General features: G+C 40.5%; 1 protein-coding gene across 2 annotated transcripts in view; it reads right to left on the bottom strand.

Annotated features, from left to right (window-relative positions):
- Positions 1–22,876, bottom strand: part of afap1l1a (actin filament associated protein 1-like 1a) — a 154,869-nt gene that overhangs the window by 62,995 nt on the left and 68,998 nt on the right. For both annotated transcript variants that reach the window (XM_078411118.1, XM_078411117.1), the window contains exons 2-6: positions 19,893–20,021; positions 16,187–16,270; positions 8,703–8,797; positions 6,410–6,521; positions 2,143–2,241 (exon numbers count right to left, since the gene is read on the bottom strand). In XM_078411118.1, coding sequence (XP_078267244.1) covers positions 2,143–2,241; positions 6,410–6,521; positions 8,703–8,797; positions 16,187–16,270; positions 19,893–20,021 — 519 coding nt within the window. The remainder of the gene's footprint in view (positions 1–2,142; positions 2,242–6,409; positions 6,522–8,702; positions 8,798–16,186; positions 16,271–19,892; positions 20,022–22,876) is intronic.

Here is a 22,876-nt window from a genome sequence, read left to right as displayed (position 1 = left end):
CGGACTTCTCCATTCCATTATCAATAGATTATCCGATTATGTAGACAATGCTGCTACCTTGGTGATCTTTTGGATTTACCTGTGGAATACAGGAAGTCACCAGGTTACAACAGGGTTCTCTTCCTGAGGACTGTTCATAACTCGAACTGTTTGTAAGTCAGAAATGAACAAAAACACTGCCTGGGAGAGGTTCACAGAAACTGCCGTGTCAGGAGAACGAGCAGGCATGGCAAGAGAGGCTGTTAATGCTGCCACTCGTTTATATGTACGTGGACTATAAGTTGAGTCCGCAACTCAGCTCTAATCAAAGGAGACGTCTATTAACCTAATGGAGGGCTGGGAAAGCTGCTGATGGCTCCTTTGAATGCTACTTGAATCCAGGATTGAAAGCAGAACATTTGCATGGTTGAGAGTAGTTACCATGACCAAGATCAATAAACTTCCTACATAAAGTACTTTTTGAAAGATTTCATAAACTTACTACTGGACATATAACCATGAATCATTTTCAGATGGTGTAAACATTGCTTCTATGATTTCGTAAAATAATTAAGAATAGTTGGTAATTTGTTTGGCATATGAAGAAATTAAGGTCCTGGAAGATATATATTGACCCTCCGATTGCAGTAAGGTGATTCCTGAAATTACTTTAGAGCAATTATTTTATCAATTAAATAAAAATTAAAGTAAATATTATTTAGAAAAGCTTCTAAACTTACAGAACTCACCTCCAGTTGATAATTATTAAACACTTTACACAAAACAATTAGCTCAAACACTTTTCTGAATAAATTTAGAGTACTGGTAGATGGCCTTCGACCCGAAACGTCACCCATTCCTTCTCTCCTGAGATGCTGCCTGACCCGCTGAGTTACTCCAGCATTTTGAGAAAAAATACCTTCGATTTGTACCAGCATCTACAGTTATTTTCTTACACTTCACAAATGTAGAAATACTTTCAAATAATCTGATACAAAATTCCATTGTTATCTTGAAAAAAGCACAGGGTTCTTACGGCCACCTAATTTGGAAAAGAGGCAAAAACCTAAAACTTTGCCTATGCTGGGCCCTATCTGTCTTCGGAAATCCAACAATTCAAAGATGTAAGTAGAGTTTCAGGAAGAATTATGCCTCCCTACGGCACAGTACATGGTTGGGAGAGCAGAGAACGTTCTTCCCACGAGATGCCCTACCCTGCTACTGGATCTCACTGCCAGTTAACGGAACAGTCATGACCAGGAGTTCTGTATATCTTTTTTTCTGGGGTTGGGATTGAACACAAACTTCCTCCACAGGCTCCTTACCAGTCCCTGAGCCTCTTTCAATACTCTCCTGAACCATCCAAAATCTAAATTGGTCATTCTGACTGAGATTTTTAGTTTAAAAACATTTTTTTTAAGAGACATAACGAGGAAGCAGGCCATTCGGCCCACCCGAGTCTGTGCAGACCATCAATCACCCATACACTAGTTCTATGTTAGTCTTAAGTCATAAGAGCAGAATTAGGCCATTCGGCCCACTAAGTCTACTTCTCTATTCCTTCTAAAACAGAAGAAATGATTCATAAAATAGCGTCAAAGTAAAAAGCCTGACACACAGTATTACTTTAACATGCAATTGAATAATAATGAATGGGGAAAAGAGAAATGTTTGAAGAGCTCAGCCAGTCATCAGCATTCGCAGACGAGCGGCACGGTGGCGCAGTGGTAGAGTTGCTGCCTTACAGTGCCGGAGACCCGGGTTCGATCCCGACTACGGGTGCTGTCTGTATGGAGTTTGTACGTTCTCCCCGTGACCTGCGTGGGTTTTCTCCGAGATCTTCGGTTTACTCCCACACTCCAAAGATATACAGATACGTAGGTTAATTGGCTTGGTAAAATGTGTGTAAAAAAAAAATTGTCCCTAGTGTGTGTAGGATAGTGTTAGTGTGCGGGAATCACTGGTCGGCGCGGACCCGGTGGGCCGAAATGGCCTGTTTCTGTGCTGTATCTCTAAACTAAACTAAAGAAAAGGGAGGGTCCCTGACCTGAAGCGTTAACTGATTTCCCTTTCCACATTTCTAGTATTTCTGTTTTTGTTTCAGATTACAGCATCTGCAGTTTTATTTGGTTTCCTCTAAAGAAGGAATTAGCATTTAATTACATGAATGCTTGAGTTCTCCCATAATCCTGGTGATTGGGTAATTACTGTCAGCATCTTCGTAGTAGCCATCCTCAATTGAATTTGGTGGACTGGAACTGTCTAGAAATAAAAGGAAAGCACACCAAGTTAGAAAAAAGGATCTCACAATTTTTTTTGTTGTAAACTTAACATACTGCTGGCGATATCCAAAATGACAGTGGCTTAAATGAATGAAAGAGAATAGACCATTCTGTTATAACTATGAATCTTCTTGCAATGTTCGGAAAAACGCAGCTAAATTGTGCATAACAAATTCCCACAAACTGCAATTTTAAATTCCTTTACCAAATTCAATTGGTTTAAAATTTGCCTACTATCATTATTTCTGAATGGCGGTTCAAATAATTTATTAAATACGCAGTTTTTTTTACTGATTCCCTCAACAATGTTTCCAAAGGAATGAATTCACAATTTCTTCATCATTCCTCATTTTCTCCCACCCCCTCCTCAGATGAAGCAGACATTTTGCTGGAGTGCACTTCTACAGGTACGAGTCATATTCCCATACGTGGTAGACAGCCATCCTGCATTAGATTGCTTCGTCTTGACAGGCTATTCTATACCATCGGGGGTGAGAGGAAATCACAGTAGAGCTAATTTGTATCCTGGACAGGTATCTACATCCACATGCTTATAATTACTAAATCATTGGTTAATAATCAAGAGCAGGAGTCAGTTGTTTCCCTTTCTTAACTGGAGACCAGTTGTTTTTCTTCAGGTGAGATTAACTAATTAGCACAGACTGGCAAACAAATTTTCATTAAGCTGTTGTGGCTCTGTTACAGTGTAGAAGCAATTTAAGTCTACAGGACAATTCCCCAGTTAATATTTCTAGCCAATTTGTACCTTAATGAACATTATGCCTAAAAAGCAGGTGCCATTGATAATCCTAATTTATGGAGCTCTCATACAGTAAATGTTCAGTTTGATTTGGCCCTCTAACAGTTGCTCCTAAAGAATGTAGATCCTAATGAACTAGCATGAGGTATTGAGAAACAAAAACTACAGGGAATATTGTGTATAAGTGCGAATTTACATGAGATTTATTCTGCAAAATCCTGGTTAGCAAACAATGGAACAAAGCAAATCTCTTGTCTTAAGCAAGGTTGATTCACAACACTCACTTTTTGTGAGGGATGCAACCCCATGAAGCTCACTGTAGCCACTGCTGAATGACTTTTTAATCCCATTCTTTAAACAAGTCTAAGTTAAATATTCCCTTTTCCAGCTTGACAAGTTTTGCCAATGCAAACGCTCTGTCGTACATTGTCTAATAACAGCATGTGTTAGTGTTACCATAGTAACTTGCTATTAAACTCTCATCTCAGATCTAATTTGGTTGCTGCACATCATCCCTTTTAAGATTTAATGTTATCAGCATATCATTTGTAAAATAATGTAAATATTTCTGGGATTCCTATTGATTAAACAAACACAGTATAAGCAGTTCCCCCCAAAAATAGTATTAGAAAGATATGAGAATTTGCAGATGGAATATGCCGACATAGCAAAATAATTCTCTTGAGAATAAGCAAGGCATTTCTAAAACAAGGTAAGAGGCTGCAATTTTTATTCCTACCCTCTATGAGCTACATGAATTAAAATTCTAATGCTTTGTTCTCTGACTTGAACTCAGTCAAATAACACAATACCATGATGCTTTTGTGTTATTTCCAGACCCATTCCTTTAAAAAAAGTAGATGAAGCATTTCAAACATAAAACGTGATCACAATAATAAATAAATTAAACCATGACTTAGTCACTGATTTGCTCTGGTTTATTTATAACAAGTGTATCCAGGTATTTTCATAGTCATTAAGCTAGCAAGCTTGAAGATATGGTATTTGAGATGAAGGGCACATAAATTATCTAAATTCAATATCTCTGAATTCCAGCCTGAGTTAGCTGTTCAGTCCAATATTGTCAAGAAAGAACAAAACACAAAGCCTCAACATATACGGGAAGGATATCATTGTAGAGTTAACTGTCCTTAACAAATACTATGATGCAGATAGTTATTTTCTGAAACAGCTTGAAGCAGTATTACATTTACTCTTTAACATAATGGAAAACTGGTTAAAATAAGCTGCAACATTTAACAATATGTTGAAAGACATACATTTTTAAGCCATCATATTTATTATTCAATTAATTGGCCCAAATACCTCAAATATCATATTAAAGCTTTCTGGAATATATTTCTTTGCAGGCAATATCAATACACTCAGTTTTTTTTCAATGTGTTCATTTTCCACTGGTCAAATGGCCATTTTGAGCAGACACCCGGATCATTGGTTAGTAGTTTACCATCTGTGCAGAGAGATTCTGTCAAATTTCAGAAACTGACAGCAAAGTGGAGCCAGACTCAATTTTCCATAGTCAAGTTTGATGCAGCGGTAAGAATAAATCAAGGTAGCCTGATCATATTACTGAGCTCTACAATTAACTCACATTTTCTCCACTGAAATCTTGAAATTGTCAGCTCCATGACAGTGTAGCAGTTACCCTTGTGTGAAATCACACCAATCAGAAGGCACTGCAATCCATGAACGTGTAGGTCTTTAAGATCTTCTCTTTGTGGGCAGTAGCACTAATGCAGGGATTACAATGCTCATTCTACAAGAAATTTGAACCCTAAATTTGGATTTTCAGATTAAACTGACACAGTCCATTTTCACGGCTTGTGGCAGAGCAGTTGGTGCTGCTCAGCTTCAGCTATCTATGTCTGGTGCTGCCTGTGAGGAGGCTGCACGTTCTCCGAGAATACCTGGTTTTATCCCAGGTATTCCTGTTTCCTTTCGCATCCCAATGGGTTAGTGAGTGTTTGGGTTAAATATCTACTGTTAATCATCCAAGGTGCAGAGGAGCGATAGCAGAATCGGGGCAAATAAATTCCATGGCAGTTAGTGGGGGGTGGGGGGGGGGGGGGGGGGGGGGATGTTTGGAATAAGCTGACATGGATTGAATGGGCTGCATAGCCTACTTCTGTTCATAACAAAATATGACATGACATGATATGAATGAAATACATAAAGGAGAAATGACTGTGGCCCAAATACCAATAATTCTTCTGGGGTGCTTCCAGACCCACCCATGTGATACAGGACATTACAAGCTCTTTTATCTTGTCTAAAAATAAATAATACAATATACAACTGAAGCGGGGCAAATTAATAACTGACTTTACAAAATAACATCTGGTCGGACTACTGAACAGATTGGGTTATCTTAAGACCAATTAATGTTGATTAATTTAAAGGTAAATTCACTTCTCCTGACTTTTGGTTATGATCATTTGTTTGAATCATTCCCCTAAAATTTAGGACTTACTAGACCAAGTGGGCCCAAACCTCTCCTGCATTGGTGCAGCAACCTATCCTCCCCCACTCACCCCTCCCCTCTTCCCCTCCACTCCCTCCCTTTCACCCCCTCCTCCCCCTCCTCCGTCTCCCCCTCCCCTCCCCTTCCTCTCCCCCCCACTCCATCCCCTCAACCCCCCTCCATCCCTCCTCCCCCTCCTCCCATCCTCCCTCCATGCCTCCTCCCATCACCCCCATTCCCTCCCTCCCCCCTCCCCCCTCCCTCCCTCCCTAGGAGATAGATTTAAACTTTAAAATGTGAATAACTTAAAAAATATAACACCAATTTCAGAAACTTCTTCCGTTAGCACCAAAGGGACGACGGTGAGTAAGGTGGGCCTAAAATTGTCACACTACCGTGTACTGTTTTGACTGTAGTTCAGGAACAAACAAACAAACAAACAAACAAACAAGAGTTTTAGTATATAGATGATGAAGGATCATTAACTTGAAACATTAGCTCTGTTACTTTCAGATGCTGCCTGACTAACTGAATATTTCCACCATCTGTTTTTCTTTCAAATTTCCAGCATCTGCAGTTCTTTGGTTTTTGGTTACATGCACTGATGGTGGTGGCATGGGTAAGGATTCACAAAATATTAGACCACTGCGTGGAATGTGCTTATCTCAAACCTGCTCATCTATCAGTGTGACTGCATTATCAAGCAAATATAAAGTACTTCACCAAGAAAATAAAAACAGGCTAACAATTTTATATATACCCTGCAATTTTAATCCCACCCTGTCTGGTTCATCAGACTTATATCACTAGCCAACCATCTAAGTTGCCTAGTAAAACAGCAAATAGCTTAATTACTTAAACTTTAAATTGTAAAACATGTTCTTCTCACAAAGCCAAGACACGTACTGCGAGAGGTGATGTACTCTGGAGCTTTCCCTGGGCTCAAAGGTACAGCTTCTTCGTAATACCCCTCAGGAGGGGGTGTTGTGGGGAGAGGGGGTGGCGTATCAGGTAGTCCCTGAATATGAAAGAAACATGCATTAGACATTAAGATTTCATTCATTGAATTTCAATACACCAAGTTCCCTAAAGCAAAAAAGATATAAGAACCAGATTTGTTCTCAGTCCTTTACTCCCTATCCACTCATGAATATATGGACAAATTTGGTTCTAACTCCATCTACAAGTTTGCGTTCGACACCACTGTGGTAGGCCGATCAGAAACATTAACGAGAAGCAGGAAGAAGAGAACTTAATAACATGGTATCAAGACAGTAACCTTTCTCTCGATGTCAGCAGGATGCAGGAGCAAGTTATCGACTTCAAGAAGCATGGTGGAGTACATGCCCCTATCAATGGTGCAGATGTCAAAATGATTGAGAGCTTCAAGTTGCTTGGCACTAATATTGCCAACAATCTGTCATGGACCAACCGCATTGATGCGAGTGCCAAGAAGGCACGCCAACACCTCTACTTCCTTTAGGAGATTGAGGAAATTCAGCATGTCTCCAATGATTCTTGCAAACTTCTACAGATGCACCAAAGAAAGCATACTGTCAGATTGCATCGCAACTTGGTTTGGGAATAGCTCTGCCCGACTGCAGGAAATTGCAGAGCTGTGAGTGTAGCCCGGTCCATCACACTCATCAGACCTCCTACCATTGACTCCATCTACACTTCATACTTCCTCTATTGAGGGCGTGCAGCGTAGGTTCACTAGGTTGATTCCCGGAATGGCGGGACTGTCGTATGTTGAAAGGCTGGAGCAATTAGGCTTGTATACACTGGAATTTAGAAGGATGAGGGGGGATCTTATTGAAACATATAAGATAATTAGGGGATTGGACACATTAGAGGCAGGAAACATGTTCCCAATGTTGGGGGAGTCCAGAACAAGGGGCCACAGTTTAAGAATAAGGGGTAGGCCATTTAGAACGGAGATGAGGAAGAACTTTTTCAGTCAGAGAGTGGTGAAGGTGTGGAATTCTCTGCAGTGGAGGCCAGTTCGTTGGATGCTTTCAAGAGTGAGCTGGATAGAGCTCTTAAGGATAGCGGAGTGAGGGGGTATGGGGAGAAGGCAGGAACGGGGTACTGATTGAGAGTGATCAGCCATGATCGCATTGAATGGCGGTGCTGGCTCGAAGGGCTGAATGGCCTACTCCTGCACCTATTGTCTATTGTCTATTGTCTATTGTCTAAAATCAGTCAACATAATCATAGACTTGTCCCACTCTGATCATTCCTTCTTCTTGCACCTGTCAAGCAGAAGGTACAGAAGTTTGAAAGCACACACGACCAGACTCAGGAACAGCTTCTTCCCCTCTATTATCAGGCTTCTAAATAGTCCTTCCAAAAGCTTGGGTGCTGTCCAATTCACCTCCACCCTATTGTGGGCAATAGACTCTGTGTATGAAACTGATGCGCTAAGATGCCGAGAACCATATTCTACACTTTGTATCTTGCCCTTTGCTCTATCTATTGTACCTGAATTTGACATGGGGTTGTATTTATGTTTAGTATTAGCTGTTCTACTTAGATGGCAAGCTAAACAAAGCTTTTCATTGTATCTCGGTATACTTGATAATAATAGACCTAAACCTAAACCAAATAAATAACATGTACCACAAAAGTCATTCAACTTATTACATCATCCTTTGGACAAATAGTCAGCATAGTTTTACAGATCTACATTTCTTTTTGAGTTCTCAGCTGTTTAAGGGTATGTTTTGTGGTTGATATGTTTACAGGATTCTTAGGAAAGAGAGCTAACTGGGGGTGGGGGGAGGGGGCAAATCAGATTGCAAGTTCTTCAACATTCAATCACCTGGTGCCTAACTTTTTGCTGCTTACAGAAAATAACTATGATCAGCAGATATTTTACACATTTTAATGAACAAAAACCACTGTTGATAAAATGTAAATTCCCATAGTTGAACTGGAAATATTAACTGGTATGGTTTGACATAATTAAAATAATAGTTTCTGCACAGATTACAAAGGGAACACAACACCTCACAAATACCCCCTTTGCTTGTCACCTCAGTCATCCTCTGCCCCAACTGTGGAAATGAGTCTGTGGTTCTCATGGTTGCCTTATCTGAACCCATAAAACTGGATTGTAAATCATCCCCAATACCGAGGGACTGTGTAAGAAGGATTTCTGTAAAAGAAAAGAAATGCTCGGATGCCCAAGACTCACTGATTTGGAACGGGGTGTTTCTGGTAGTGGCAACTCGATACGATTCACATCCTTGCACTCTTCCTGCATGTCCTTAAGGTCACGTAGTTCACAATCTGCAATCACAAGAACAAGATTCATACATCAATATTTTAAATTACACTATAGATAGTGTCATAGAGCCAAACAGGGTGGAAACAGGCCCTTCAGCCCAACTTGCCCACACTGATCAACATGACCCATCTACATTAGTCTCACCTACCTGTGTTTGGCCCAATCCCTCGAAACCTATCCTATCCATGGGTTAGGATGGATAAATGTGTCTTAAACGTTGCGATAGTACCTGCCTCAACTCCATCCTCTGGCAGCTCGTTCCATACACCCGCCAACCTTTGTGTAAAAATGTTACCCCTCAGACTCCTATGAAATCTAATCCCTCTCACCTGAAACCCATGTCCTTATATGAAATTATTTTATTTAACAGTGTTATTTGAATATACTTGATAAAGCACGTGTTACCAAAGGAGGTAATTGGCAAAAATTAGCCGGGCTGCTAATTCCCCAGCATTGGTGCTGCTGAAAAGTTGTAATAAATTTCACATCCTCCAATTTTATTAAATTCTCTGTTCCCTTTGGAACATTCATTCACTGATGGTGACAAGCATCCTTTTCTGTAGTGCTTTATGACTTCCTTGCCTACATTTTCTTCTCTGTATGTGGTCCCATGTGCAGTATCAATGGGATATAACTCAGAGTAATGTGCAGTTTGTCTTAATAGTACACCAGAGGGAAAGCTGAACTGTTTATTTTTGAGAAAGGCAAAACCACGACATTAATCACGATAATTTTGGTGCAGATATCTGGGAGATTCTTCTATGCAGTTTGTTGACTGGACTCCATGATGCAAGAGAGTAGGTGAAAGACTGGATTCCATTGAGTACTGTAATTTAATGTTCTCATCAGGACGGTGAAGTGTGTTTCTGGAACAGTGACCTGATATTGTCTGAATGATCAGCCGTAATGATTGTGTGAAGAGGCCCAATCAAGATATTGACCCTGGTCTCTTACTGTGCATAACAATGGGTGCAGTATTGTAGTAAAAGGAATAAGGCTGAATGTACTACCATTATACAGGGCCTTGGCAAGACCACACCTGCTGTCTCCTTCCCAAAAAGAAATACATTTACTATAAAGGGAGTGCAGTGAAGACTCACCAGAACGGCTTCTTGGATGCTATGTTCATTTGAGCGCCGGAGACTGAGGGCAGACCTGATATAAATGTATACAATTGCAAGATATTTGTAGGGTAGGCAGTCGGAACATTTTTTTGCCAGGGCGGAAAAGTCAAATACTAGAGTGTATAACTTTAAGATGAGAAGAGCAAAGTTCACAGGAGATGTGCAGGACAAATATTTTCTTTTACACAGAGTGTGGCAGATGTCTCTAATGTTCCGTCAGGGTTGGTGGTGGAAGCAAATATGATAATGGTGTTTCAGAGGCTTTTAGATCGGCACATGGATTTGCAGGGAAAGGATGGATATGGATCTTGTGCAGCAGAAAGGTTCAGTTTAATTTGGCATAGACATTGTGGGTTGAAGAGCTGTTCCTTTGCTGTACGTTCTGGATGTTCTATCATATGAGGAGAGATTGAGCAGACTAGGCTGTTATTCTTTACAGTTTAGAAGAATGATCTGTGGCCTCACTGGGACAAGCTCAATTCTTAGAGGGTTTGACAGGGTAGATATGCGAAGAGTGTTTTCCTGACTGAGCAGTCCAGAACTAGAGGATCATCATCTTAAATAATGGGTAGACCATTTAGTTTTGAAATGCAGAGAAATCACCACTCAATGGCATTGAATCTTTGGAATACACTATTCCAAAAAGCTGTGAAGACTTAGTCACTGCATTAAAAAATGAGGTTGATATATATTTCTAGATCTTAGAGGAATAAAGGGATATGGCACACACACACATACAAATACACGCAAAACCTCCAATCTCATTTAAATTGGATTCTGGAGAAATTTCAGTCAAACTATGCTGAAAGCTAGATAGCATTTTTTTAAAGAATAGTCCCAAGGAATTTGAAGCCATTAAAATACCAATTGCAAATACTTCACCTTGAATAACATCTTCTTTCATGAGCCCCGAGTAGTCTACTGAACACGCCTACTTTCCAGCTCAACATGGACAATGTTCTGAGTTACATGTAGAAGTCTCGTTAATAATATGAATGAATGAATAATGATATTTGAAATGACAACACTCCCAACAATCCCCATCACATGGAATCCCAGAAGCCAGATGTTTGAACGTGGCTGAGACAAGGTACTGGCATTACAGTAATCAGCGCGAGCACAAACCAGCTTCTTTGAAGCTTGGTTCGTACTTCCACACCATTCACCTCTGCTTTTCATGTGAAATTCAAGGAAGCCAAGGACAAAGAGCAGACATCGGAGGCAAGAGTACGCAAAGCACGAAATCCTGAAATTGATCCCTACTGTGGAAACTTGAACTTCTTTAAAGCAAACAGAGTTGGAAAGAAAATTCTGACAGGTAGATTTAAACCAACTGTTTGCTACTGTAACGTTTAAAAAATATATATATAGGTCTGGATTAAAGGTCAAGAAGAGAACAAACGTTTGCTTCTGGCGTGGATAATTTTACACTGCTGTTTCTCTTTCTTTTTTAGCCTATCAAATATCAAATTTATGTCGTAGTTTTTCTGACCAGTGAGATTTATGCTGCTGGCATGGTTAAGGACCATTGCAGTAGTTTTAAACTGATGCAGATTTATTTGGCATTCTGCTGAACTCTTGGAGCATCACATTTCCTTGGCCTTCATCATTGGGCTCCTGCAAAAGATGTGCAGCAGGACAATTTCCACAAATAGTGCAATGTTGATGAAGTGAAACATTTCTGTTGCTCAATGTGCGTAGGCAAGGCATACAAAGGGCCAGAACTGAAAATGTCTGAGTATCTCAAGGCTTTTATTTTACAGCCTGTGATGTTACAGTGCAAATGAGGGGTGAGGTTGTGGAGACATCTGAAATCAATAAGAATTTTACAATCCACATGCTAGCAGACCAGAAACCAAAGGAAGTCAGCAAACACAAGTTCTGGCATGCAGAACTTTGTGTGAGAGAGCACAAGAACTGCACCGTTTTAGATCATCTTATTTAAGAAAGATTACAGATTGGACTAGTTGAACTGGCATTGGACTTAGTTAAGCATAAAGCCAACAAAGCCAAAGAAAATGACAAGAGCAGCAGGCTGGAGTAGGGTTGGGGGATTATTATAGAAATAGACATCAGCAGCCCAGCTGGGTGTGGATTTGTGGTCAGAATGTCTTGTTCAGGCCAAACATGTTAGAAAAGATTGGAACAAGCTGTTTCAGCATCGGAGAACATCCGGGACAGGGTATCAGGTGCTTGGGAACAGAAGTTATGGACCTAATGCCATTGGCCTTCTCAATATTTAGTTGGTGAATTCACTGCTCATCCAATACTGGGTGTTGATTATGCTATGTAAAGATCAGGTAAAGTGGAAGGGGCAAGTGAGGTGTTGTGAGATAGAGCTGAATGTAGTTAGTGTACATCTGCAACCTGATATGTCATTGGTTGATGTGACCAAGAATAGGACAGGAGATAAGAATGACTCCATGTGCATACTGGAGCAAGATTGAGAAGATAAATTATTGCTGGTAGCTCTCCATCTTCAGATCTACAGATAAGAATGGAATGTAGTCCTGCCCAACAAGACTATGGTGGAAAGGCATTGGAGAGTATGAATGGGCTACCATGTTAAAGACTGCTGCTAGGTCAAGAAGGAAGAGCAAGCAAAGTTTATTGCATTCCCTGCCACTTGTCATTTGCTTTGTGAAGTCCTGTTCATGGTATGTATTGGCTGAGCTATTTGATTTGCATTCAGAGTTGTGGCTCATTGATTCTGAGGCAGGAACTTGAATCCCCCAGTCGCCTCTGGGGAATTTCAAGTAGATAGATAAATCTGGAAGTTACAGAATCAAATCTCAGTAATGACAACCATACAGATTAAGGATTGCTGGAAAACCCCATTTGGTTCCTTCCAAGAAGTAAACCAGCCATCCTTCCTCCATCCTTTCACCTGCGTTCCGCTTAGTGCCAGATCTATCAGTGTGGTTGATCCTTCTGATTCAGAAGAAAGTACTGATGGATACCAAATGCTGGGATTGTCAGTAAGGTGTGCATCCCATGAGTGAATAGTTTAGTTTAGTTTATTATTGTCATGTGTATCGAGGTACTGAAAAGCTTTTGTTTGAGTGCTATCCAGTCAAAGAAGACTATAGATGAATGTAAGCTCTTGGGGTTAAAGGAATCAAGGAAAAAGCAGAAACGGGGTACTGATTTTAGATGATCAGCCATGATCATATTGAATGGCTGTGCTGGCTCGAAGGGCCGAATGGCCTACTTCTGCATCTATTTTTCTATATTTCTACGTAAGCAAGCCATTTAGAGTGCACAGATAAAGGATAAAAGGAATAATGAGTGATAAAGAGGGATCTTATCGTCGTTCCCAGAAATTAGTCTGGATAAATGACATACCTCACTTGCAACATCTCTGACATCAAATTTTCTACCTCAGAATTGAATATTGTGGACCCCAATCTCTAATGGCCTTATGTCTTTATGGCCTTTGTCATATCAGAATGAATGTTCGAGTGAACTGCAGAACCTATCCCAGCCTTCCGACCTTTCCTTTATGCAGAGCAAACCAGCTTTATGTAGTGCAAGCCATTAACAAGGGGACATCTACAGCATGCTGAAGCATACAATGAGTTAACAGTGCATTTAGTGCTAGTTACAATCTACATTGTACTAATTAGCAGGCACATCTACATTAGCATGCTAACCGCATTGGAACCAATAGCTGCTGGTTAATCCTGCATCACAATTCATAAATCTGTTTCAAGTTTGGCTTTTCAGGTATTAACACCAGTGACCAGTTTGTAAATGAATGATAGCAAGATTTTGAGGGTTGGCTAGCAATAAACATTTAACCTCTAGATTGCAATCTGTCGAGGAGTTTAAAAAATATAATTATAGCATAATAATAATCTGCCCATTTTTTTCTGATTTCATTATCATGAGCCACAATCTATTTTGTTTTGTATGAACCTTATTTTCTTAGTAATCTGTGGAATCTCCAATTCTAAGATTCCCTCAATTATATTTACATTTTTACTGGAGTCTCTAGTTATCAACCATTTTTTTTTCCCATTTCAAGACGGGAGCTGTTCTTGAGATTGTTTTCACAGTGTTAATGTCATTCAATCAATGCCTCGAGTTATATTGAATTTGTCTTCTGTTGTTCCAGTTGATGAATGGAATTTGTTCACATAAGATCTTATCATTCCCCCTAGTCCACATTAGCTGAAGTATTCTTAATGGAACTCGAATGGAAAATATAAGTGTTCAATTTGAAATAACTGCAAACATGTACAATGTCAACGAAAACCTATAATGCAATGAATGATACTCAGAGGTCTCTTTATAGTCTCCTGGGCTGCAATACATTGCAAGCAAACCAGGGTATTGAAACACACACTTGTTTCAATGAAGTAAATGGTTATTTAATACCAAAAAGCTATTTTTCTGAAATGTAAATAATCAGACCACAAGACACAGGAGCAGAGTTAGGCCATTCGGTCCATTGAGTCTGTTCTGCAATGGACAATTCCACCATTAATTAAACAGTAGACATAAAGATTTAACTCTTTGTTGTCACAGTGATCTGAGATTGTCTCTCTGAGCAAACCACTGGGAACTTGCTTTTGTTTTTCATCTTTTCAATTATGATGGCCATCATAGATTTTATATACAATGCTTTGCTAAAATGAGGTTGGGTTAGAATTTTGCCAGTTACATTAATTCAGCTGTTTATTAGGAATTATATTTGCTAGGTCATGGATTCCTCGGTTTTACTGTTCTCGTCACCCATGTCAGAACGAATGTGGAGGGTGGGGATTAGAAGAATGAGTGGAGTAAGTGATAAAGTTAGAGGTGAAATGGGTTAACAAGGTGTTAGGTTAGGAAAGAGGAGAAGGAGGAGGAGGAGGTACACAGGAGGGATGTGGGTGAAAGGGGATGGGGGAGGGAGAAGATGGTGGATAAAAGAGAAATATGGGGCTCAGGGATGGGGATGAGCATACGGAGGTGAGGAAAAACTGCAAGGTGACCGGGGTGCTTGGAGATATAGGGGATATGTGTGCACATCACAGTGGGGGAGGGATAGAGGAAAGGGAGGGAGGATGGCGGATTAAGGGAGTGTCACTTGAATTTGGAGAATTCAATGTTCATATGGTTGGGTTATAAGCTACCCAAGAGGAAAATGAAGTGCTATTTCACCAGTTTGCGCGTGATCTCAGTCTGGCAATGGACAAACTTGGATCATTTTCTCTGGACTGTCAGAAGCTGAGGGGAGGCCTGATAGAAGTTTATAAAATGATTAGAGGCATTAATAGGGTGGACAGTCAGCACCTTTTTCTCAGGAAATGGAAATGTCAAATACGAGAGGGTATTGCTCTCAGGTGAGAGGGGCAAAGTGCCTGTTCCTGGGATGTAATATTTTTATGTTCTTTGTTCCTTAGTCCATTCATTGCCTTCCAGATAATCGAAGCATACTTGGCAGTAGATGTGACCTTTTCCATCTCCCACTTGACTCCATCTGCCCATCATCCCCTCCCCATTTTGTTCCACTCATCTCCGTCCAATCTGTATGTTTACCTTCCTAAACTATTATACCTAGCAATCTTTCCTCTTGGTTCTAATGTAGGGTCTTGACCAAAAATGTTGACTAAAACCTTTTTGCCTCTACAGTTACTGCTTGACACAATGAGTTCCCCCAACATTCTAATTTATCGTTGCAATGTCCAGCTCTAGCATTTTTTTTTGTCTTTAGAAGAACAGCGCATTAAAGATCATCAAGAAAGTGCCCACAATACATGAATCTTTGTACTTTTAAGGGCCAAAGCAGCAGTTCAGCAGCAATTACATTGTCCCCCTTTATACAAGCCAGGTTAGCCACCTGCGGGAAAATAATTTGTAGGTGTACAGGGAGAGCAGGCAATGGGACTGTATAGATTATTGTACATGGATCGGCGGGTACACACTGGACTAATGGCTTAAATCTGGGGCTTGAAGATTCTAGGAACACAATGACACCCCATTCAACAATATTTAACATTTTCAATTTGTTAACAGTTGTAATAATACATAGCAGTATAGATTAATGTGAGATTCTTCAAAAGATGCAGGAATTTAACTGCACCCGCAGGATACATTAGCAACATCATCCTTTCTAACACATTTCACCAGGCATGTTAATATTAATTTTACAATTACAGTGAGTACTGGCAGATATGCTGCTGTTAAAAAGACAACCTGGGCCCTCATGGTTTGAAAAAACACAACGACCCTTAACATGACATTGTTTTAACGTTAAAGCAAAATTATTTCATTACGTACCAAACTCCTCAAACAAGGATTCCACAAAACTTGTGCCATTCCGACAGTCTGAAGTATTCATGTACAGGTAGCTCTTCTCAGAAACTAAGTAAAGAGACAAAGCAAAATCTAATTGTAACAAAAGGGGTGCACATTAACATTTAGACACTTTACTCTCAAACACTTGTGCTTTTTGCACTGATTAAGAATGGGTTGAACTGTGTTAGTCTCTGAGTTAAAACCAAGAATAATCATCACTCCATTATTTATTCACTGGTAAGTCAAAATACAACCAGCTACTGCTTAACTTCCTCATTTAGAGAGACATTTGTCATTGAAGCATCTGCCACGTAAAATACCCTAAATTCCTAGTGAAAATAATTAAAACTGGTGAAACACCGGGACAGAAAAGGATTGAAGCAATTAAGTTGTGATTTAAAGTTGTGATCCTAATTGTATATTTTGTCTTAATCTTCACCTCTTTACTTTCAGCCCATTGGACTTTTCCTCTGGGCTTGGAATAGCAGCTCCTCAATACTAACATCTCTTCAGTGTTCATACTGCTTTTGATTAAATTAGCATTAACAGAATCCCCAAAGAATCCAGGTTCTAGCCAGTGACAAGCAACACCAGGAAAACTGTTACAGTTAATGGAAAACGTAACGCTTGTTTCTTGTAACTTTGGAAAACCCAAAGCTTTGAAAACTTCTCCCTATGAGGATTTGGAAGTCAGAAATTGTTGCGATCTCAGATTAAATGTTGCATTGTGACCTTTTCAGTGTACTAATAGCAACATGCAAAAAATAAATCACACTTGATGTTCCTATGTGGTTCATATACCGTACTGAATTTATCACCCAAGTTGCTGATATGCAAAGTGACACACATTACTGTATTGCCACAAAGATCAAACTGTTCTTTGCAAATAACTACAATACAATACAATACAATATACAATATATCTTTATTGTCATTGTACGCAGATTGACAAGCTAAAATAAAAAAGAACTACACTGCTCGCTTTACAGTTAGGTGGAACTACTGTGGAATTTCTATGTGCTTTTTGTTGTGCATTATTAAATTTCACGTGCCAATGCGTTTATTGCAAACCAGCAGAGTGATGAAACATACCCCAAAACACTTCAGAGTGACGAGTTAAATGCAGCACACTTTCAGGATTCCTAATAGCCCTAAAGGAGCACCCATGTTATCAAATCACAGCTGGGCTGTGAAACTTCAAAGACACTAAACCATTTGGCTCCGTGTTACTGGAAATTGTTAGGCAGCAAAAAATCCACTCTAATTACTTCAAAGAAATGAAGCAACTGTTTGCGCTTTTTGCCTATCTGCAAATGATGAAAGGAAACATGCTGATAGCTATGTTTGATCGTGTGGGAATAGGCAAGGCCAGAATTAGTAGAATTGCTGAGTGACCATGTTACTTACCATCAGGCAATCTTGATTGACCACAGAACTTGTTGACAGGTTTGGCAACAAATGGATAAATATAAATTAGAGATATTCACATTTAAATAGCATTCCATTTTGTAAAAGGGATATGTCTGAAAATAGACACAAAATGCTGGAGTAACTCTGGGTCAGGCAGCATCTCTGCAGAAAAGGAATAGGTGACATATTGGGTTGAGACCCTTCTTTAGATTGAGAGTCAGGGGAGAGAGAAACTGGAGGTATGAGGAGGGACAAAAAACAAAAGAATGAAAGGTAAGAAAAGACCAAATCAAGGCCAGCAAGGATGACAGAGCCAAGGAGCAGGAAGAATCACAAAGGGGAGCAGCAAGAGATGGTGTTGCAGAACTCTATCATGGAGGACATGGAGAACTTCTTTAAAGTAGGCATAGCCTGAGAATCTTCAAAGTAGGATCTACATTTGGTGTAAACCAACCTCTGCAGCTCCTTCCTACACATTATGTCTGAAAATATCTGGGTCAAATATTTTAAGTGGTGGCACCATCACTCATGAAGTGCACCATCTTATTTGTGGGTCTTCCATTGCAAACTACAGCAGTGACCCTAGAGTCCAGGGCTGTAGAAGATGCTAAGTCATTTTTCCTTCATGCACAGCAACTGACCAAAGGAAAAGATGGTGTTCGGAGCAAAGGCGGCGTGCTCGAACCACGGACACCGAGAGCTGGTGGTGAGATTCTTACCTGTGGAAGAGCATTCAGTTTTATAGATCTGGGGAGATGTGGCTCTTTCACAGGAGGACTCGAGTCTGGAGAACATGGGATTGATGAAGTTTTGGGTTGAGATCTTTCTTTAGACTCGCACAAAGTGCTGGAATAATTCGGCAGGTCAAGCAGCATCTCTGGAGAACATGGATACATGGCTTTATGGGTTCAGTTCTCCAGAGATGCTGCCTGGCCTGCTGAGGTATTCCAGCACTTTGTGTCCTTTCGAGGACTAGAAACTGTGGTGATGGCATGGAGACTGATGGTACAAACTTGGCCAGTGGAGAACCAGTTAGGGCTGGCAGGCTAACGACATTTGAGGAGGAGGCGTTGTTTGGTGGGTAGTGGTGGGTCAGCCCAGTGGAAAGAAGACAAGTAATGGAGTCCCAGCCCAGAGTAAATAGATGTCCTAAGTATGATCAACCATGTCTGTTCTCTGGGGTAGGGGACCTAATTTCCCTTGAAATGCTTCTAAAGAAGCGAGGAAATCCCCCTTGAAGGTTGAAAAGCAAGTTCAATTCCCATCTGAGGATTCGGAGTTTGGGGGTAGAAACATATAAAAACCTTAGAGGGAGTACAGAGAAGGTTCACCAGATTGATCCCTGGGATGGCAGGACTTTTATATGAAGAAAGACTGGATAGACTAGGCTTATACTCGCTGGAATTTAGAAGACTGAGAGGGGATCTTATAGAAACATATAAAATTCTTAAGGGGATGGAGAGGCTAGATGCGGGAAGATTGTTCCCGATGTTGGGGAAGTCCAGAACTAGGGGTCACAGCTTAAGGATAAGGGGGAAGTCTTTTAGGACCGAGATGAGAAAACATTTCTTCACACAAAGAGTGGTGAGTCTGTGGAATTCTCTGCCACAGAAGGTAGTTGAGGCCAGTTCATTGGCCATATTTAAGAGGGAGTTAGATGTGGCCCTTGTGGCTAAAGGGATCAGGGGGTATGGAGAGAAGGCAGGTACAGGTTACTGAGCTGGATGATCAGCCATGATCATATTGAATGGCAGTGTAGGCTCGAAGGGCCGAATGGCCTACTCCTGCACCTATTTTCTATGTTTCTATGAGACCAATTGCTGTTGTACCAGAACTTCCTTATACCATCCCTCAACATCATTCATGCCCAACCTCAGTCAAGCATCCCTAACTATACTAGTATTACACCTTTTGCAAGATCAATGCATCTGAAGTAGTTTAACAATTTAGATTAAGAGTTTTATATTATAAAAGTGCCCTATATCAAGAAGCTGAGATTTTCACCAATCTCCCATCAAGCATGCTTGCAGTTAGCCAATGATGCAGGGACATGGATGGTGACTGTGGTGAGTTGTAGATCATGTCCCCACCCCATCTGCTATTTACCAGGGAGAGGAGGAAACAAAATGGTAAGTTGAGAGGCTGAGCCACTAAGCTTAGTAAATACACATAGGCACGAAACTCAATATTTCACAAAACATACTTGAAACATGACTGTGACTGGTTGGGATTCAGTGAATAGGAGTGGGAGTAAAAGCTCTTTATTCATGTCACTGACCAGAGGCTGGCTGGAGCCGTTGTAGCATGTTGCTCACTGTCATTGTCTTCTCTCTGGTGGTGGCACTCAGGTATTCATGGTCCAGTAGCTTCAGTAAGAGTTTCAGTTCTGGGATCAGCTGCTCCACCACTGAAGAAAGAAAAGCAATCTGTTCAATTATCCCATAGCAGACATTGTATGACCAAGTTTAAACAACTGCAGCGAGTTGCAACTGCTGCTACAACTGAGATTAAACCAACAAGATTTAGAAGTAGGAATGAACTGCAGATGCTGGTTCAAATCGAAGGTAGACACAAAATGCTGGAGTAACTCAGCGGGACAGGCAGCATCTCTGGAGAGAAGGAATGGGTGACGTTTCAGGTCGAGAAGGGTCTGAAGAAGGGTCTCAACCCCAAACGCCAAAAGAGACAGGAGATCCTGGAACAGAGAGTTGCCAAAGGATAGAGTGGATGTGGAGAGGATATTTCCACTAGTGGGTGAGTCTAGGACCAGTGGTCATAGCCTCAGAATTAAAGGACGTTCCTTTAGGAAGGACATGAGGAGGAATTTCTTTAGTCAGATGGTGGTGAAACTGTGAAATTCCTTGCCACAGCAGGCTGTGGATGCCAAGTCAATGGATATTTTTAAGGCAAAGATAAATAGATTCTTGATTAGTACGGGTGTCAGGGGTTATGGGGAGAAGGCAGGAGAATGGGGTTAAGGGAGAAAGATAGATCAGCCATGATTGAATAGTGGAGCAGACTTGATGACCAAATGGCCTAATTCTTCTCCTATCACTTATGAACTTATGAACTTATGAAATATTTTTTAAAGTGGAGCAAAAGTGTTGTCCCTGAAGAAGCAGTTGAAATAACAAAGAGGGATGAGGTGATCAGGGGATAACAGTCCACACATGGTTAGAAGAAATCAACAGAAGGACAGAATGTTTATTTTTTAACTACAGTAAACCTTCCCTATAATGGACCACACAGGAGGAGATGGTGTCTGTTATTATTGATTGCCTGCTGTAACCAAATAAGGGGATTAATATATACAGTATTATTGGAAAACAACCAATAAACATACACTACACGATAAACAGTAAAAACACAAACTGCCTTGGGATGGCACAATATGCCGTGGTAGAGTTGCTACCTTACAGTGCCAATGTACAGGTGATCGCTTGTCGGCACGGACTTGATGTTTTCATGCAAATCTCTAAACTAAAGTAAGCTAAAATGGTTCAAAAACATCATTCGCTCCATCAACCTAGTGGTCATTCCGTTTAACAATGAACTCGGTCCACATCAGATTCGATTCACTATAACCAAAATCCGTCTGAAGAAGGGTCTCGACCAGAAACGTCACCCTTTCCTTCTCTCCCGAGATGCTGCCTGGCCTGCTGAGTTACTCCAGCATTTTGTGAATAAATACCTCCGTTATAAAGAGGTCCATTAAAACACGAGTTTACTGTATTTAATTCATTGATGCGTATTCACAGAAGGAATAACTGCTTAAATGCTACACTGACAAGCTTCTTGTGCAGTACTCATACTTCAAAACCTTTAATTTATTTTACCACAAACTCATCAATGACAGATTTGTGACTATTACAAAAGGAACAGAATAATATTTACAGTAAATGAACTCTCAACACACACCAAATTTGGGAGGACAAATTTAACATTGAACTCTCAAGTCATTTTGAAGAATTAAAGATATATGCAAAATGATCTATATTGCAGATTATTTGAATCCATTCAGAACATGAGGACATTATAACAAGTTCGGCAAAAAAATGAAGTTGAGCACATTAATCAAACGAGCCCTGACCTGATTAATGAACGGAGCAAGTTTGAGGTAAGGTGTAAGAAGGAACTGCAGATGCTGGTTTAAACTGAAGACAGACATAAAAAGCAGGAGTAACTCAGCGGGACAGGCAGCATCTCTGGAGAGAAGGAATGGGTGACATTTTGGGTCTTGACCCTTCTGAAACGTCACCCATTCCTTCTCTCCAAAGATGCTGCCTGTCCCGTTGAGTTACTCCAGCTTTTTACGTCTATCTTAAGTTTGAGGTAAGGCCGACTCTTCCTCCTATTTCCTATGGTTTTACATTTTAATGGCCCTACAAAGTGTGGCCACAAAGCACTTCTGGTTTTCGTGTAAATGTTTCCAAAATTCTATAAGATACAGAACTCCTGGCCGACTATCTACAAAGGGTTTGTTGTATATTTCCCAATGAAAACCTAGTTAGAAGTGAATGTTTAAGGTGAGAAGACAGTGTACCGATAAAGCGGAATGTATCGTTATGTTTTGTACTTAGTTTGTTGAAGCTGCATCTATTCAGACAAATTGGGGAACATTTCATCTCAATCCAAAATGAACTTTGTAAACAGTATCAAAGTTTAGAAAGTCAGGAGGAAAGCCATTTCCTGTCGGATACTAAGCATCTGGACTGTTGTTGCAGCCAATATTTATAATAATAATAATAATACATTTTATTTATATAGCGCTTTTCATATACTCAAAGACGCTTTACAGAGATTTTGAGAACATAGGGAAATTAATAAATAGATAAATAAGTAAATAAATAAATGAACAGTAGGTGAGGTGACCTTCAGTGGTTGAAGGCAGTGCTGAACAGGTGAGACTTCAGCGATGTTTTGAATGTGGTGAGTGTGGGGGAGTCTCTAACGGTTTGGGGTAGTGAGTTCCATAGGGTGGGAGCAGCGATGGAGAAAGCCCTGTCCCCCCAGGATCTGAGTTTAGTCCGGATGTGGGGGGATAGGAGATTGGCAGCGGCAGAGCGGAGGGTGCAGGTGGGAGTGTGCCTGTGGAGGAGGTCGGTCAGGTAGGATGGGGCCAGGTTATGGAGGGCTTTGTAGGTTATGAGGAGGATTTTGTACTGGATTCTCTGGGGGATGGGGAGCCAGTGGAGTTTATAAAGGACGGGGGTGATATGGTCACGGATCGAGGTGTGTGTGAGTAGACGGGCAGCGGAGTTT

This window comes from Rhinoraja longicauda, chromosome 14 (genome assembly GCF_053455715.1).
Source record: "Rhinoraja longicauda isolate Sanriku21f chromosome 14, sRhiLon1.1, whole genome shotgun sequence".
Classification (NCBI taxonomy): Eukaryota; Metazoa; Chordata; class Chondrichthyes; order Rajiformes; family Arhynchobatidae; genus Rhinoraja; species Rhinoraja longicauda.
The sequence above is the reverse complement of the archived record's forward strand: the minus strand, read 5'-3'. Positions and strand labels throughout refer to the sequence as shown.